At 47.6% G+C, this 18,749-nt stretch overlaps 1 protein-coding gene across 1 annotated transcript in view; it reads right to left on the reverse strand.

Moving 5' to 3' along the window:
- KNL1 (kinetochore scaffold 1) overlaps nt 1–18,749 on the reverse strand; it is a 305,881-nt gene that overhangs the window by 177,144 nt on the left and 109,988 nt on the right. Inside the window, exon 8 of the mRNA XM_030213700.1 lies at nt 3,348–3,415. Within this exon, the coding sequence (XP_030069560.1) occupies nt 3,348–3,415 (68 nt within the window). The remainder of the gene's footprint in view (nt 1–3,347; nt 3,416–18,749) is intronic.

Below are 18,749 nucleotides of genomic sequence, written 5' to 3' on the forward strand. Positions count from 1 at the left end.
GCATCAGCTCTGGGTCCCCATGGATCCGGTACTGGGACTCGATCTTCTTGGGAATGTGGGGATTACTTAGAGGCTTGGTCCAGTTCGCCAGCAATGTCTTTTTGAGGACATGATGCATGGGTACTGTGGACACTTCCTTAGATGGAGGATAGTCCAGGAGCTCAAACATTTCAGCCCTGGGCTCGTCCTCCACAACCACCGGGAAGGGGATGGCCGTAGACATCTCCCGGACAAAGGAAGCGAAAGACAGACTCTCGGGCGGAGAGAGCTGCCTTTCAGGAGAGGGAGTGGGATCCGAAGGAAGGCCATCAGACTCCTCGTCAGAGAAATATCTGATGTCCTCCTTCTCCTCCCACGAGGCCTCACCATCGGTATCAGACACAAGTTCACGAACCTGTGTCTGAAGCCGTGCTCGTCTCGACTCCGTGGAACCACGTCCACGATGGGAGCGTCGAGAGGTAGACTCCCTCACTCGCACCGGCGAAGCTCCCTCCGCCGACGTCGTCGGGGAGCCTTCCTGGGAGGCTACCGCAGTCGGTACCGATGTCGGAGACCTCACCCTGGGCAAGGGACCAGCCGGCGCCTCACTCGACGGTACCGGTGGTGCAAGCACCCCCGGTACCGGAGGGGAAGGGCACAACAGCTCTCCCAGGATCTCTGGGAGAACGGCCCGGAGACTCTCGTGCAGAGCGGCTGTGGAGAAAGACATGGAAGCCGATGCAGGTGTCGATGTCAGAGTCTGTTCTAGGCGTGGAGGCTGTTCCGGGCTGTCCAGAGTGGAGCGCATCGACACCTCTTGAACAGAGGGTGAGCGGTCCTCTCGGTGCCGATGCCTGCTGGGTGCCGACTCCCTCGGCGACCCAGAGCTCTCGGTGCCGACACGGGAAGGGGACCGGTGTCGATGCTTCTTCGACTTCTTGGGACGAAGCACGTCACCGGAGCTTCCCGGCACCGACGAGGAGGACGTAGAATCCAGCCGTCGCTTCCTCGGGGCCGAGGCCGAAGAAGGTCGGTCTCGGGGGGGCTGTACCGCAGGAGCCCTCAGGGTAGGGGGAGACCCACCCGAAGGCTCACCGCCACCAGCAGGGGAATGAACAGCCCTCACCTGCACTCCAGACGAAGCACCACTGTCTGACGACATCAGCAGACGAGGAGGTCCCGGTACCGCCGACGCAGCCTTCCGATGTCTCAGCCCCGATGCAGAGGGTCGATGCCTCGATGCACTCGATGCAATCGCGGCCGAGGATGAAGGTCTGGACGCTGGCGACGTCGATGCACTCGATACTCCCGGTGCCGATGCCGACGAAGAGCCCGAGAACAATACGTTCCACTGGGCCAATCTCGCTACCTGAGTCCGCTTTTGTAAAAGAGAGCACAGACTACAGGCCTGCGGGCGGTGCCCAGCCCCCAGACACTGAAGACACGACGCGTGCCTGTCAGTGAGCGAGATTACCCGGGCGCACTGGGTGCACTTCTTGAAGCCGCTGGGAGACTTCGATGACATGGGCGGAAAAATCTCGCCGGTGAAATCGAAACTCGTAATTGCGGTAGGCACCAAAAACAAGGGGAAGAAAAAAATCGACCCGGGGCCTGAAAAAGGCCTACCCCGAAGACGAAAGAAAACTTACCGGGGCAAAAACTGGAAGTAGTGGAAAGGGAAAAAGACCGAAAAGGTCCTCTTCCAAAATCTTTTTTTTAGTAGTGAAACCAAAAAAGGAGACGCGCGAGGTCAACTTAAGGGGCGCGAACGGCGAAACACGACCGTACCGAGCGCGGACAAAAGAAGACTGGCCGGCACGAGCCGGTTTCGGGCGGGAAGACGGCCGCGCATGCGCGGTGCGCATCGGCGCGCAAGGGCTAGCAAAGGATTTTGCTAGTGAAGATTCCGATTGGAGGGGCTGCCGTGGACGTCACCCATCAGTGAGAACAAGCAGCCTGCTTGTCCTCGGAGAATGAAATACATCCCTAGAGGGGATTGAGAATTCCGATTGTAAATCCTCGAAGGGTTTAAGTTTGCCTTCTGGTTTCACCACATGTAACAAGTATTTCATCCCTTTCTTTTCCCATCTAAGGAAAGCTGGATAGAGACACCCGGGTTGGAACGCCGGGTTATTACAAATGGACAGGGATGGTGTCGCCTTTGGTGAAAAACAATGTAACCGACATACCCATTTCCATACCGCTTTAGCAGTGGACATGATACTTGACAATTTTAATATGCTTGGTATTTGACCCCCAGAGACATGTAAGAGGTTGCTAAAATATACATTCGGTGATAGTTGTAGTTCCATTGAAGTGTTAGAATAATCCGAAGTGGAGCGAAACCAGTCGTTAACATGTCTCATATCACTCGCTATTGTTATGTTTCTCATACTTATTAGCCCTAGCCCACCATACTCCACTGGTATCTGCATCACCCATAGTGGGAGGCGTGCTCCCTTCCCCCTCCAAAGAAATTTCCTTAACATTTTATTCAGCTTTTGCTCATCTTTTATCTTCAAAAATAATGGTAACAGCTGAAATACATATAACCATCTTGGAATAACAAACATGTTATACAGAGCTATTCTCCCTAATAAAGTTATTGGTAACGATTCCCACGCTTGAAATCTCTGTTGGGTTTCTCTTAATAAACGTTGTATGTTATACGTGTATAGTTGTATGAGATCTGTTGGTATAAGTACCCCTTCTGTTGGTATAAGTACCCTTCAATTGCAAAGGTATAAAACACAAATCTTCACATGGCGCCAGCCTCTCATTTATAGGTACACAACATTGGAACTCATGAAAAGTACCTACAATTCAGAAAAAAACTGAAAACACATCTTTTCAAGAAGTCTTTCCCACCTGGATCTGCCCAATCCCACATCATCATATATCATGAAAAGTTCAGAAATGGAAAACAATAACATTAACCTCTCTCACAATATGCTAATATACCAACCTAGGTGTTTATTGTACTTCTGTATTATGTACTAGACTTCTACAAATCTAAATTTTGTAACCACCTTTTTAGCAATATGTAAGCCACATTGAACCTGCCATATGGTGGGAAAATGTGGGATACAAATGCAATAAATAAATAGCAGTTGATAAAGTCAGGCCCTGCCCCACTTTATACAGATAAATTATCTGTATATCAGCTTTCATGGATAAAATGTATCTGTATAAAGCCTTGAGATTCTGAATACAAACTACTTATGCATTCACGGTCAAAGCCAAACGTTGACCAAATAAGCAGTTTTGAAAATTGACCTTCTGCAATTGATAGTCTTGCTAAACACAAATTAAAAACAACAAATATTTCCTAAATTGCCATATAACCTAGCTGTCTACATTTCACATACCTGCCGTAAACTGTGATCAGAGTCACCGTCGATGAGAAACTGGGCCTCCATAGGACTGCATCGTTGACCTACAAAGAGAGGCATCTTCTTAACGAATATTTTAAGAGTAGTGTAATAGTTAAGGCAATGGGTAAAGAACCAGGGAAGGCTGTTACTCCTTATGATCAGGATAGGAAAATACCTACTGTACCTGGAATATGACTCACCTTGAGCTACAACTGAAACAGATGTGAGCCAAATTAACCCCCCCCCCCCCAAAAAAAAAAAAAAAACCCCACAATCTAAAACAGAAGTGCTATGCCTTCAACTATCAAACATATAAAAGGCAAGTGACCGTACTCACTTGCAAATGCGCAGTAGAGACTTCCCTCTCTGTCCCGCCCCCGCGTCAAGACGTGATGACGGGGGGAGGGGGGCGGGACAGAGAGGGAAACTGCGCGGAAGGGGAGGGAGGGAACCGCTGATGTCGCTACCGCTCCCCCCCCAAGGTAGCCGCTACCGCCCCCCCCTCCGGAGTCGCCACCACCCCCCCTTCACCCGGCCCGGGCCCTCTCTTCGTTATTCAACTTACAGCAGCGCCGAAACAGCAGCAAGCAGCTCAGCTTCAGCTCCCGTCGGCCTTCCTTCCCTGCCTGTGCCCCGCCCTCGCCGACGTGACGTCACATGAGGGCGAGGCACAGGCAGTGAAGGAAGGCCAACGGGAGCTGCAGCTTGCTGCTGTTTTGGCGCTGCTGTAAGTTGAATAACGAAGAGAGGACCCGGGCTGGATGAAGGGGGGAGGGGGCGACTCCGGGGTGGGGGGGGCGGTAGCGGCTACCTTGGGGGGGGGGGAGGGGACATGGGAGGTCTCAGAAGGAGGGGGGGCCTTGGAGCTGGGAGGGCTGGACTGAAGGGGGCCTTCCAGCTGGCTGGGAAGGCACGGGGGGGGGGGGGGCAAGGGTCCTTGGAACTGGGAGGGAGGGCCTGGGGCCTTGGAACTGGGAAGGGGGGAGGACTGGAGCCTTGGAGCTGGGATGGAGGGACAGAGGGGGCCTTACAGCTGGCAGGGAAGGAGGATGGCAGGGGGCCTTGCAGCTGCAACGGGAGGGGGGCCTTGGGAAAAAAAACATTCCAATACGCGCCCGTTTTAACGGGCTTAACGTCTAGTATTTCTATAATTAAGTTCTGGAGGTTACAACTTCTAAGAAATGTTCACCTCAGCAAGCATAATTCCTTTTGCTTTTCTGGATAGTTTCAATATCAGTCTTTTCAAACAGTTATAAGATGTATAATCATATAAAAAAAAATGTAGGTACCCAATAGGCGTGCTCTGAAGAAAATTGGACCACCAGTCAACACAACAATATCACACTTAAAACCAACGGACACTTTCCAGAGCATTTCTGAGCCTGAGCAGGTGCAGTAGTCCCATAATGCCACAGTAGTTCAGTACTATTACTAACCTACCAGTGCTCCACTGCATAGAGATGAAAGGGAATGTGCGACTAGTGATTCCACTGTCTTTAGGTATTCTCTGATGTCAACAGTTACACAAGCAGGGTTGCCTTAAGCCAGAGGTGGGCAAATTACAGTCAGTAAAACATTTCCAGGCACAGGGTCATTTAATTTGACCAGTCTTATCGGCTTCTTGATGCTTGAGTTTAAAGGCTTTTGCTGATGACTGACAGGAAGCAGAACCTGCCTCAGAGTTCCAGTCAGTATCAGTGAGTCTGTAAGCAGAAGCATCTTTTACCACCCCTTTCTGCTATCTTCCTCATATCTAGATCATAGCTTCTAATTCTGAGGTTGCTTTTGCTGCGAAGTTGGTATCTCTGTTCTCTTCTTCTGGTTCCTGTTGCATATTTCAATATGGCACTGTAGATACAGGACTGTGCAGTTCAAACATCCTATCAGTGAACCATGCAGCATGAGAAATGGCTACATTAGAAGCTAGAAGCCAAATATGAAGAGGTGAGAGAGTGACACCTGCTAGTAGTTGGGGAGGGGTGTGGAAGTTCTATACCAAGTATGTAATCAATTGGGACAGTGTGCTGCAGGAGTGAGTTGTGAAATAAAAAAAAAGGAAAGGAAATATGGAGAAGCCCCCCAAGCAGGCAAGACTCACTAATGTAGCCCACTCATACCTCAAACAAGTATGGAAAGAATATAGTTCAGGAATGTTTTACAACAATAAAAGTGTAGGTATAGTGAGTTTGTGGTGCACCTGTGTTTGAGGGGAGTTGGTAGAGTGAGTATTGGTTTGTTTTGTGGGGGATGGATGGAGTACTGTGTGCACGCATGCATATGCACGTTCATCATGTGCACAAGTGGGTTGGGTGTACAAATGTATGTATGAAAGATGTGTGTGGTACATATGTGGATGGATATTTGTAATTGTGTGTGTGGTGAATGCCTTGGGGTAGCAAGTGAGTGAGAATGTCTTCAGATCACCACATCAGTGCTATAGTGCATTGAGCAAAGAAGAGAACTCCAGACTGCCATTCTGCTTGCTATAGTGAATCTGGTTCTTCTTCGCAAAAGAGGTAGACGTGAACATGAAAAAGGATTCCTAATAATTTCTGGTGTTAAGTGTAGACCTGTACAATTCACATGTAGACTAATTCTTCTAAAGATGGAAGACTGTAAGTTAAGTTCTTTTACAAACACAGCAAAATGAATTTGGATCAAAACAAATCCAATGAACAATGGACTAATTGGAAAAAATTCCTAAAAAATCATACAAGAGCATGATTATCAAAGCAAAAATCACTTACTATTCAAAAGTTATAGGCAAAACAAAAAAACCCAGTTAATCCATGAAAACTTAACACACTAGTAAATAAGCTACCGAATACTCAACCTGTAACTACTACAAATGAACCCACTCCAACAACTGATCAACTGGCATCATATTTGAAGCAGAAAATAACTAAAATCAAACAAGAAGTAAATAACTCCATAACATCAATAGATCATTTTCTTAATCTACATAATACTTCACCACTATGCTCCCAAGCAGATAGAATATGGTTGGCCTTTTAACCACTTACAACTGATGACGTCAAATGCACTCTTCACAAATATGCTAAATCACAATGCCTACTTGATAACTGCCCTAGTTACTTTCTCAAATCAGCCCCTTATTTACACATAAGCTATTTGCACTCAAACATAACTTTAATGCTATCTCAGGGCCTGTTGCCCCCTCAAAATTGCAACATTATTTTGACTCCTATACCAAAGAATACCCAAACCAGCCAGTCTCTAACTACAGACCAGTTGCTTCAATCCCATTACTGGTAAAGATAATGGAGAGGTTAGTCACGTACCAACTAATGGACTATCTCCATCACTCCATTTTACATAGCTCACAATCCAGGGTTAGACCTTCTCATAGTACTGAAACTGTTCTCACCACCCTCCTAGCTAAATTTAGAACTTAGCTTTGGTTATAAAATATTAATACTCCAATTTGATATGTCCAGTATCCTTCTAAAAATCCTTGACCGTTACAGAATCTGTGGAGCTGTGTTTAAATGGTTCTCAGGCTTCCTAAGGTCTAGATCATACCCAGTGAAACAATCGGGTTCAATTTCATCAACATGGTCCCCTGTTTGTGGAATGCCCCAGGATTCTCCATTGTCCCCCATCCTATTTATCATCATGTTGATTCCATTAGGCAATTTACTGAAGAAAAATAGTCTCCCAACATTCATTTATGCACTAAAGAAATAAATGAAATTACTCGTATCATCAGATTAGGTATCTCTCTAATGGAATCTTGGGCATCCAATTTCAAATTAAAAACTTTAACACCGAAAAAATTAAATTCTTAATAGTTACTAATCCTCATCGCACTATACATCTTAAATCATTTATCACTGAGATCACATATCCCCTTGACTCAACTATGAAAATCTTAGGAGTCACAATTGACCAATTCCTCATTCTAGTTAACCAAATTTTCAGAGTGGTCTCACATGTCTTCAATTCATTATAGAAATTGAGAAGACCAAGGCCATTCTTTGCAAAAATCAGTCTTCTGTACCCTAGCTCAATCCCTAGTCCTAACAAAATTTGATAACTGCAACTCTATTTATGCAGGACTTAAGGGGATCTCCTAAAAAAACTACAACTGCTCAAAACACTGCCGCACGTCTCATACTCAGACTACCATGCTTCACCAAAAACCTCTTCAGTACGATTTGTATTGGCTGCCAATAAAAGAGAGAATATCATTCAAGATACGTACCTTCATTCACAAAATGTTGTATGGTTCGGCCCCAATATATATGAACAACCTCACTGAATTAACCAAATGTAATGCCTCTAAATCATTTAGAGAATATCTTATCCTACATTTCCCGAATTGTAAGAAAGTAACCTACAAAACAATCCATACTGCTAACTTTTCATATCAAGGCACTAAAATTTGGAACTCCTTACCTAAAATCATCAAATGCACTGATGATTATTTGTTATTTCTAAGTCTATTGAAAAATCACTTCTTCAATCTAGCCTTTAAGGAAATAAACACTCCTCTCGCATAAACTCATGGCATTAATTTTTACCTCATCCCCCAACCTCCCACTACTCCTGTCTATCCCAGTTAATCTTAGCATCCTAGCCTTCTACTTTTTAACTTCATATTTCAAATATCTAGCTTAGATCACTTAGGGCCCTGTTTGCTAAGGTGCACTGGTGGTTTTGGCGCGTGCTGGGAGATGGTGCACGCTGACACAGGAGACACCCATATATTTCTATGGAGTCTCTGGCATTGGCGTGCACTAAAAACGCTAGTGAAGCTTAATAAACAGGGCCCTAAGTATTTAATTACATCTGTTCCTAACTCAAGTTTTACTGGTCTAACATTATATGATGTATTTTACTTTATGTTAATATATTTTGAGCATGTTCATGCTTTTCTAATTGCTATGCAAGCCATATTGAACCCGAGTTCTACTTGGGCTAATGCAGGATATAAATATCATAAATAAATAAAATAAAGGAGCTACAAAAACAGCAACCAATATTTATATAAAGAGATTAAATACCTGATCTCTCTTCTCTTTCCTAGCTAAGATCTGTAGTTCCTTTCATTTGTTTTCTATTTTAGCTGTATAAATCGCTTTGATTGTTCCTACACGAAAGGCGGTATAACAAGTGCCGAATAAACAAATATAAAAGGAAACCAATATTGTTCTCAGAGGAAAAAGATGAAAACAAGCAAAAAGGTAGTGTTCACAAAAAAAGAAGTACCAGATAATGCTGAAAGAGAAAGAAAAATCAGGACAGCAAAAACACAGGCAGAAGTCAAAATGGGTAAAGATGAAAAGCAAGGCAATTACTTTTTTAAAGGTATGTTGGGGCAAGGAGGAAGGTCATAGATACAATTCTAAGAGGGAAATGTAATAAGGACTGATGTGTGGAGGGAATCAAGAAAAAAAGCTGAAATGCCAACAAATACTTCTGTTTGGTGTTCATGGAACAAAATCCTAGAGGAGTATCATAGATGAGTGACAAAGGTACATATAGGAATGGAACATATACCACACCATTTGTGGAAGAAAATGTTTATGAACAACTTGCAAAAACTGAAAGTGGACAAAGCCATGGAAGTCAGATAAGACACATCCCAGGTGTCAGGCTTTCAAGGCAGAAACTAGGTTTGTGAGCCCTTGGGCCACTGCCGTGGAGCAGCAGTGGCAGGCAAAACCACCCCACACCAGAGACAAGGCAGGACAGAAACAGCTAGACTTCACCTGCGCTTGACCGCCGTTCCCCAGGAGTTGAACCCCTGGGTGCAGGCGGCCGGCAGGACTTACCGGACAGGGCAGGCACTGGATTCCAACTAGGCTGAACAGGAACTGAGGGTCAGAGGGGAAAGGAATATACATGGGCAGCAAGGCAGGAAACTGGGCTAGGACTCACAGACAGACAATACTACACAAAGCAGGGAATGGACAAGCTAAAGGACAGGAACTGGACAAGCTAAAGGACAGGAACTAAAAGCTGCCATGCACCCACTGAAACAGGGTACAAATACTGACAGACAAGAGACAGGACTGAAAGCTGCAGAGCAGCCACTAAAACAGGGTACAAATACTGACAGACAAGAGACAGGACTGAAAGCTGCAGAGCAGCCACTAAGCAAGAAACACAAACAGAAACTAGACAAGGAATACAGACCAGAAACAAGACTAGGGAAATAAGCAAATAAACCTAAGCTAAACTACACACAGACTAACTAGAATCAGACAAGGAACTATACAAGAAACCAGACTAGGCAGAAGTGCAACAAAGCACCAACAAACCAGGGACCTTAGACGATGCAAAGGTCAACCCAGAACGTTCCAGGTGGTAAACCATCAGCAGCTGAAACTCAGCTGCAGGAATCATGAGGCAGCTATGGATGAGGCTAGCTGCCAAACTTCAAACCAAGTCTGGAGGGCTGGAATATCTGGACCGGTCCAGAAAGAAAGTCTGGAAAGTCTATGGCAGCCACCAGTTCTGGCCACCAGAGGGCAAGAGGAACACAACAAGACACAGGCAGAAAGCATACAGAAGCACAGAGAGGCTTAACACACACAGCTGCAGTATAGTGGAGTAATCAGAGCCATGCTGGAAGCAGCCAGCACACAGAGACAGAACTAACTCAGGAAGAACAGACAGAAGTCAGCTCAGAAGCTGACCGCCGGAAATAAGGTGAGTCTGAGAGGGGTCACGACCACAATCGTGACACCAGGTTACTGAGGGAGCTGAGAGAGGTTCTTCTAAACAACAAGTAAGAAATCCTTGGAGACAAAAGTGGTTTCACAGGATTGGAGACGAGGCAGTGTGGTCCATCTTCACAAAGTTGGCAACAGAGAAGAGATTGGAAATTGCAAGCCTGTAAGCCTTACCTCAGTGGTGTGGAAAAAGTAATAAGACATGCTACTGAAGAAAAGAGCAGTGAACTATCTACAATCCAATGGGTTTCAAGATCTAAGGCAACAGTTTTACCAATGGCATATCATGCCACACCAATCTGATTTATTTCTACAATTAGGTAACCAGAGAATTAAATTGAGGAAATATGCTAGATGAGTTCTACTTAAAAGCCTTTGTGCCTCATAGGAGGCTCATGAATAAATGAGAAGCCTGAGATTGTGACTCAAGGTAGTGAACTGGATTAGAAATTGGTTGACTAATAGATGACAGAAGGTGGTAGTAAATTATTCAGAAGGAAAGGCGAGTAGTGTGGTGTACCTCAGAGATCAGTTCTGGGACTTCAGAACCAGACAGCTCCATCACCTCTCCACTATCCTGTGTTTTTCCCCTTTCAAAACATTCCTCTTTATTGGAACTGAGAAGCCCATTTCCTCCATGGTCCCATTTTGCAGCTATGCCCTTCCACTATTGCCTGTAATGGGTCTCTATCTTTTGGGGCCATTGCTTTTCTTTCAGCCACTTTCCAGCAACACCAGTAGAAGTGGGAGCTCCTGATGCTGTATCAGTCCGGTCCTTTTAACCTACATTCACCCAGTGCCATAACCATACATTTAGCATATGGGCCGTCAGTTAAGACACTCCTGACTCCAATGATATCAAAATTTCTGGCTATTTCTCTAGCTTTGCCTAGTGTCTCACCATTTCTCCCTTTTCATTTTTTTTTGGCCAGTGCCTTAGACAGGAAGCTGTATGGGAAATAGATTCTCTCCTCTCCCTTTCTCTTCCTACACTTTGCAAACACTGCCCAGCATTTCATTCTCTCCTTGCTCTCTCCCACCCAGCATCCAACCCTCCACATCCCAGAATTCAGGGCCGGTCTTAGGGCAAGGTGACCACATAGAGCCTTGCGCTCAAGAGGGCCCCGCGTGCCTGAAGTCGCTTCGCCCCAACCGCCCAAGCTCCAGTAGGAGGCCGGACCAGAGCTGAGCGAGGGAAAGGAAGGAAGGCTCCCGAAGCGCCGCCCAGCAGCTCGCACGCTTTTCACTGCTGCTGCTACATGCTGGCCGCTGTAACCCGACGTCGACAACGAGGTAACTTTTAAAATTCAGAGGGCAGGGGGGCCTTGGAGCTGGTGGGTGGGTGGGAGGGAGAGAGAGACAGGCCTTGGAGTGGGGAGGGAGGGGGGCTTTGGAGCTGGTGGGAAGGAGGGAGGGAGAGAAAGAGAGACGCTGGCCAGCCTTGGATCTGGGAGGGAGGTCGGGAGGACTTGGAGCTGGGAGGGGGGCCTTGGAGTGGGTGGGAGGGAGAGAGAGAGAGAGAGAGCTGGGTGGGAGGAAGGCCTTGGAGCTGGGGAGCCCTGGGGATGGCCTGTGAGCTCGGAGGGGTGGTCGCCCTGGAGCTCGGAGGGAGGGGTGGCTGCCCCTGGAGTTAGGGTGGGGGCGGGGCTAGGATGGGGCCCCATCAAATTGGTCTGCATAGGGCCCCGCACTTGCTAAGACCGGCCCTGCCAGATTTATCATCTTTTAACACTTTCTTCTATCAGAAGCAGCTCCCAGGGTCAGCAGAACCTTCGCTTAGTTCCTTCTTCAATGACTATATCATAGTGCAGATGAGAAGTCTCTCCTCAGGCAGCAGCAGTGGTGCAGGCTGAGCCATAAGCATTCATTTATACATTTTATATACTGTTAGTCAATGAATCTCAAAATGGCTTACTAAGGAAAAAATTATAAAAAAAAAAAAAAATCATACAGAAGGAACACTTCAATCCAGAAAGCCCATCCCTGTGAAGCAATACAATGTTTAATTTGTAAATATAGAAAGAGGTCACCAGGGGATAATTCATAATTTTCCTGCAACTCTACAAATGGATAATTTCCCCAACATCCAATAATTGCATAAATCTAACCAATCTTTTCTCATCCCATCAAGCAACAAAAGATGGTTCATGTCCAACTGGAAGTAATGTAGATATCTTATGCCCCCCCCCCCCCCAAAAAAAAAAAAAAAAAAAATTGGCATGTGCTTGTGCCCAAACTTCTAGTAAGTGCCTCATAAAAGGGTTAGTTGTCTACTTAATCTGTTTCTGTACAGAAGCAGAAATCCACAATAAAGCGAAGATACATATCTGTAGCAGGTATTTTCCGAGGACAGCAGGCTGATTGTTCTCACTGATGGGTGACGTCCACGGCAGCCCTGAGATCGGAAATCTCCCTAGCAACAAACGTTTGCTAGAGCCTTCGGTCGCGCGCGCACCACACATGCATGGCCATCAGCTTCCGGCCCATCGCAAGAGAGTCCTGTCAGTTTGATAAAAAAGCAAAGAAGGTAAGACAACTCCAAAGGGGAGGCGGGCGGGTATGTGAGAACAATCAACCTGCTGTCCTCGGAGAATACCTGCTACAGGTATGTATCTTCGCTTTCTCCGAGAACAAGCAGGCTGCTTGTTCTCACTGATGGGGTATCCCTAGCCCCAAGGCTCACTCAAAACAACAAACATTGGTCAATTGGGCCTTGCAACGGCGAGGACATAAGGATTGACCTATGAAGAAAACATCTAACTGAGAGTGCAGCCTGGAACAGAACAAAAATAGGCCAAGGGGGTTGGAGTTGGATTCTAAACCCCAAACAGATTCTGCAGCACCAACTGCCCAAACCGACTGTCGCATCGGGTATCCTGCTGACGGCAGTAATGAGATGTGAATGTGTGGACTGAGGACCACGTCGCAGCCTTGCAGATCTCTTCTATAGTGGCTGACTTCAAGTGGGCCACTGACGCTGCCATGGCTTGAACACTATGAGCCGTGACATGATCCTCAAGAGTCAGCCCAGTTTGGGCGTAAGTGAAGGATATGCAATCTGCTAGCCAATTTGAAATGGTGCGTTTCCTGACAGCAACTACTCTTCTGTTGGGATCGAAAGAAACAAACATTTGGGCGGACTGACTGAAGGGGCTTGTCCGCTCCACATAGAAGGCCAATGCTCTCTTGCAGTCCAATGTATGCAACTGATGTTCAGCAGGGCAGGAATGAGGACAGGGAAAGAATGTTGGCAAGACAATTGACTAGTTCAGTTGGAACTCCGACACCACCTTCGGCAGGAACTTAGGGTGAGTGCGAAGGACTACTCTGTTATGATGAAATTTGGTATAAGGAGCTGGGCTACACCAAGGCTTGAAGCTCACTGACTCTATGAGCTGAAGTAACTGCCACCAAGAAAATGACCTTCCAGGTCAAATACTTCAGATGGCAGGAATTCAGTGGCTCAAAGGGAGACTTCATCAGCTGGGTGAGAACGATGTTGACATCCCATGACACTGGTGGAGGTTCGACAGGGGACTTTGACAAAAGCAAATCTCTCATGAATCGAACAACTAAAGGCTGTCCAGAGATAGGCTTACCCTCTACACGTTGATGATAAGCACTAATTGCACTAAGGTGAACCCTTACGGAGTTGGTCTTGAGACCAGACTCTGACAAATGTAGAAGGTATTCAAGCAGGGTCTATGTAAGACAAGAGCGAGAATCTAGGGCCTTGCTGTCACACCTGACGGCAAACCTCCTCCATTTGAAAGAATAACTCTTCTTAGTGGAATCTTTCCTGGAAGCAAGCAAGACTCAGGAGACACCCTCAGAAAGACCCAAGGAAGCGAACTCTACGCCCTCAACATCCAGGCCGTGAGAGCCAGAGACTGAAGGTTGGGATGCAGAAGCGCCCTCTCGTTCTGAGTAATGAGGGTTGGAAAACACTCCCATCTCCACGGTTCTTCGGAAGACAACGCCAGAAGAAGAGGGAACCAAATCTGACGCGGCCAGAAAGGAGCTATCATAATCATGGTCCCTCAGTCTTGCTTGAGATTCAGCAAAGTCTTCCCCACCAGAGGTATGGGAGGATATGCATACAGGAGGCCTCTCCCCCAATGAAGGAGAAAAGCATCCGACGCTAGCCTGCCATGGGCCTGAAGTCTGGAACAGAACTGAGGGACCTTGTGATTGGTCTGAGTGGCAAAACGATCCACCGAGGGGATGCCCCACGCTCTGAAGATCCTGCGTACCACGCTCGAGTTGAGCGACCACTCGTGAGGTTGCATTATCTTGCTCAACCTGTCGGCCAGACTGTTGTCTACACCTGCCAGATACATGGCTTAGAGAAACATGCCATGAGCGCGAGCCCATAGCCACATCTGGACGGCTTCCCGACACAGGGGGGCGAGATCCGGTGCCCCCCTGATTGTTGACGTAATACATGGCAATCTGATTGTTTGTCTGAAGACCTTATTCCTGGAGGGACCAAGCTCCACAAGTGTGAAGCCAGTCTACATGGGCTCCCCACCCCAGGAGAGATGCATCCCTGGTCAGCACTTTTTGTGGCTGAGGAATTTGGAATGGATGTCCCAAAGTCAAATTGGATCGAATTGTCCACCACTGAAGGGAATTGCAAAATTCGGTGGGTAGCTGGATTGCATCCTCTAGATCCCCTGCGGCCTGAAACCACTGGGAAGCTAGGGTCCATTGAGCTGATCGCATGTGAAGATGTGCCATGGGAGTCACATGAACTGTGGAGGCCATATGGCCTAGTAGTCTCAACATCTGCCGAGCTGTGATCTGCTGAGACGCTCTGGCCAAGGAAACAAGAGACAGAGGGTTGTCCGCCCTTGCCTCTGGAAGACAGGCATGAGCGGTCTGTGAATCCAGCAGAGCTCCTATGAATTCTAGTTTCTGAACTGGAAGACGATGGGACTCTGGATAATTTATGACAAACCCCAGTAGCTCCAGGAGTTGAATTGTCATCTGCATGGACCGTAGAGCTCCTGCCTCTGAAGTGTTCTTCACCAGCCAATCGTCGAGATAAGGGAACACATGCACTCCCAGTCTGCGTAACGACGCTGCAACTACTGCCAGGCATTTGGTAAACATCCTGGGCGCAGACACAAGCCCAAAGGGCAGCACACAATACTGAAAGTGCTGTGTTCCCAGACGGAATCGTAGATACTGCCTGTGAACTGGCAGTATCAGGATGTGCGTATAAGCATCCTTTAAGTCCAGAGAGCATAGCCAGTCGTTTTTCTGAATCATGGGAAGAAGGGTGCCCAGGGAAAGCATCCTGAACTTTTCTCGGACCAGGTATTTGTTCAGGGCCCTTAGGTCTAGGATGGGACGCATCCCCCCTTTTTTCTTTTGCACAAGGAAGTACCTGGAATAGAATCCCAGCCCTTCTTACCCTGGTGGAACGGGCTCGGCCGCATTGGCGCTGGGAAGGGCAGAGAGTTCCTCTGCAAGTACCTGCCTGTGCTTGAAGCTGAAGGACTGAGCTCCCGGTGGGCAATTTGGAGGTATAGAGATCAAATTGAGGGAGTATCCTAACTGGACTATTTGGAGAACCCACCGGTCGGAGGTTATTAGAGGCCACCTTTGGTGAAAAAATTTCAACCTCCCCCCGACCGGTAGATCGTCTGGCACAGACACTTTGATAGTGGCTATGCTCAACTGGAGCCAGTCAAAAGCCCGTCCCTTGCTTTTGCTGGGGAGCTGCGGGGGCCTGTCTAGGCGCACGCTGTTGACGAGAACGAGTGCGCTGGGGTTGAGCCAGAGAAGGCTGTCGAGAAGGTGGATTGTACCTACGCTTATTGTAAGCATAGGGAGCATTCCGCCTTCCCCGGAAGAAACGTCTACCTGATGAGGTAGATGCTGAAGGCGCCCGGTGGGAAAGATTGTCCATAGAGGTTTCCCGCTGGTTGAGCTGTTCGACCACTTGCTCGACTTTCTCACCAAAAATATTATCCCCCCCGCAAGGGACATCCGCCAGCCGCTGCTATTGTCCAGGTCAGAGGCACGCAGCCATGAGAGTCTGCACATCACTATACCTTGTGCAGCGGCTCTGGATGCAACATCAAAAGAGTCGTAAGCACCCCTGGACAGGAATTTATGACACGCCTTCAGCTGCCTGACCACCTCCTGAAAAAGCCTGGCATGCTCCGGAGGGAGCTTATCCACCAAGTCAGCCAGCTGCTTGTCATTGTTCCGCATGTGGATGCTCGTGTAGAGCTGGTACGACTGAATCTTGGAGACGAGCATGGAGAACTGATAGGCCTTCCAGAGTTCTAGATTCCTGTCCCGGGGGCACCGAGGCAAAATCTCTAGAACTTTTGGCTCTCTTGAGAGCAGAATCCACAGCCATAGAGGCGACTTCATCAACTCAGGCTCCCCATGGATTCGATACTGGGACTCAGCTTTTTTGGGAATGGTGGGGTTAGATAGTGGTTTCATCCAGTTCTTCAGCAATATCTGTTTAAGGACGACTCCTTAGGTGGTGGATAGTCAAGGACCTCGAACATCTCGGCCCTGGGTTCAACCTCAGATACCACCGGGAAGGGAATAGCCACAGACATTTCCTGCACAAAGGATGAGAAAGAAAGACTCTCCGGGGGAGAAAGCTTCCTTTCAGGTGAAGGAGTAGGATCAGAAGGAAGACCACAAGACTCCTCAGAAGAGGAATATCTGGGATCCTTCTCTTCTCCCCACGAGGCATCCTCCTCGGTGTCGGACAAGAGTTCACAAACTGAAGTCCGAAACCGGGCCCATCTCGACTCCGAGGAACCATGTCCTCAATGATGTCGAGAAGTCGACTCCCGTGCCAGCGGCGATGAAGCTCCCTCCAGTGATGTCCGACCTGGGTGGCAGCCAAGGCCGGAGCGGCATCGCAGACCGCACCACAGGCACAGCGCCAGCTGCCGCTTCCATCAACGGTACCGAAGGCGCAAGTACCCCCGGTACCGGAACAGACTGATGAAGGTCCTCCCGGTGTCGACGCTTCTCGGGTGCCGAGTCCCTCGACGCCCCGGAGCTCCCGGTACCGTGGGTGGAAGGAGATCGATGCCGATGCTTCTTAGCCTTCGCTCGATGCACGGTATCGGTACTCCTCGGTACCGACGAGGAGGACGTGGAATCCACACGTTTCCTCGGGGTCGGGTCCAAAAGTGGTCGGTCCCGATGGGCCTTCCCAGCAGGAGCCTTCGAGACAGGTGGAGACCCACTCGACGGCTCACTGCTCCCAGCGTGCGGTGGGTCCCCGGACAGGTATTACCTGCTCTCCCGATGTCGATGCCATCTCCGGTGCTGATGTCGACGCCGAAGTGCCGGGCAAAGCTCCAGACAGATGTTCCCGCTGAGCCTGTCTCAACTCCCGTGTCCGCTTTTGAAGGCTAAGACACAACTTACACGCGTCTGGGTGATGGTCGGGCCCAAGGCACTGGATACACCACAAATGGCACCGACCACCCTTCTTGAAGCCGCTGGGAATCCTCGATGTCATGGACGGAAAAGTAGCAGCAGCGAAGTCAAAATTCGCGATGGTGCCAAGAAAAAAGGGCACAAAAAGAGAAACGCAAACGCGCAGCCCAAAAGGGGCCGCGACGACAGCGAAAGAAAACTTAAGAGGGCCCAACTCGAAAAAGTAAGGGAACTACAAGAAGTTTTTTTTTTTTTTTTTCCAAGAGGAAAACGAAGAAGAAAAAAAAGAAAACAACGCAAAAACTCGCGACCAAAACGAAGGCTTTTTGTAGGGCACAGAGAGAGACGGCTAACACAACCGCTCTCTACCGCGGAAAAAGAAAAAACTGACGGGACTCTTGCGCGACGGGCGGGAAGCTGATGGCCATGCCCACGCGTGACCAAAGGCTCTAGCAAACTTTTGTTGCTAGGGAAATTTCCCATCTCGGGGCTGCCGTGGACGTCACCCATCAGTGAGAACAAGCAGCCTGCTTGTCCTCAGAGAAAAGTTTGATCCAAAAGTGTGAGAAATGATCCTGGTCCAACATGACCCCCTGCTTTATTCACTTCCCAATCTAGAAATTGTCGCAATTGTGCTAACTAATACCACCAGACCAAGTTAGGAACTGTCCTATCTCCCCATTCAGTACTTTGCCACAGAACAAATTTAGCCAATCTAGGGGATTTCCCACCCAAATAAACAAATCAGAATCTCTCTGGATGCTTAATAAAACCTCCCTTGGTACTTCCAAAGGTATAGTTTGAAACAGGAATAACAGTGTAGTATATTCATTTTAATAGTGGCTATACCTCCCTACCAGGGGAACCAGGAGCCTTTCAATTCAGATTTGATGAAAGATCCAAATATAATTTTGTTCATTTAATTTCGATGTCTCTCGGAATCTGCCTATCTTGATACCCGATTCCAGTATTGGCCCATTTAAAAAGGAAAAATATAATGCAATTGAGATTCCTCTGTAGGATCAGTGGCGATACCTAATAATTCAGATTTATCAAAATTTACCTTGAAACCCGCCACTATACTAAACTTGTTCAATTCTCGCATCATAATAGGCAACATTAATATATGTTTCCCAATGTATAACAAGATGATATCTGCAAATACAGTGATTTTGTAATAAGTACCACTATGATAGCCAGTGATGTCCTCATTTACTCGAATACAGTGTGTCAATGGTCCTATAGAAAGGGCAAAGAGTAAAGGGGG

This window comes from Microcaecilia unicolor, chromosome 9 (assembly GCF_901765095.1).
Source record: "Microcaecilia unicolor chromosome 9, aMicUni1.1, whole genome shotgun sequence".
NCBI classification, from domain to species: Eukaryota; Metazoa; Chordata; class Amphibia; order Gymnophiona; family Siphonopidae; genus Microcaecilia; species Microcaecilia unicolor.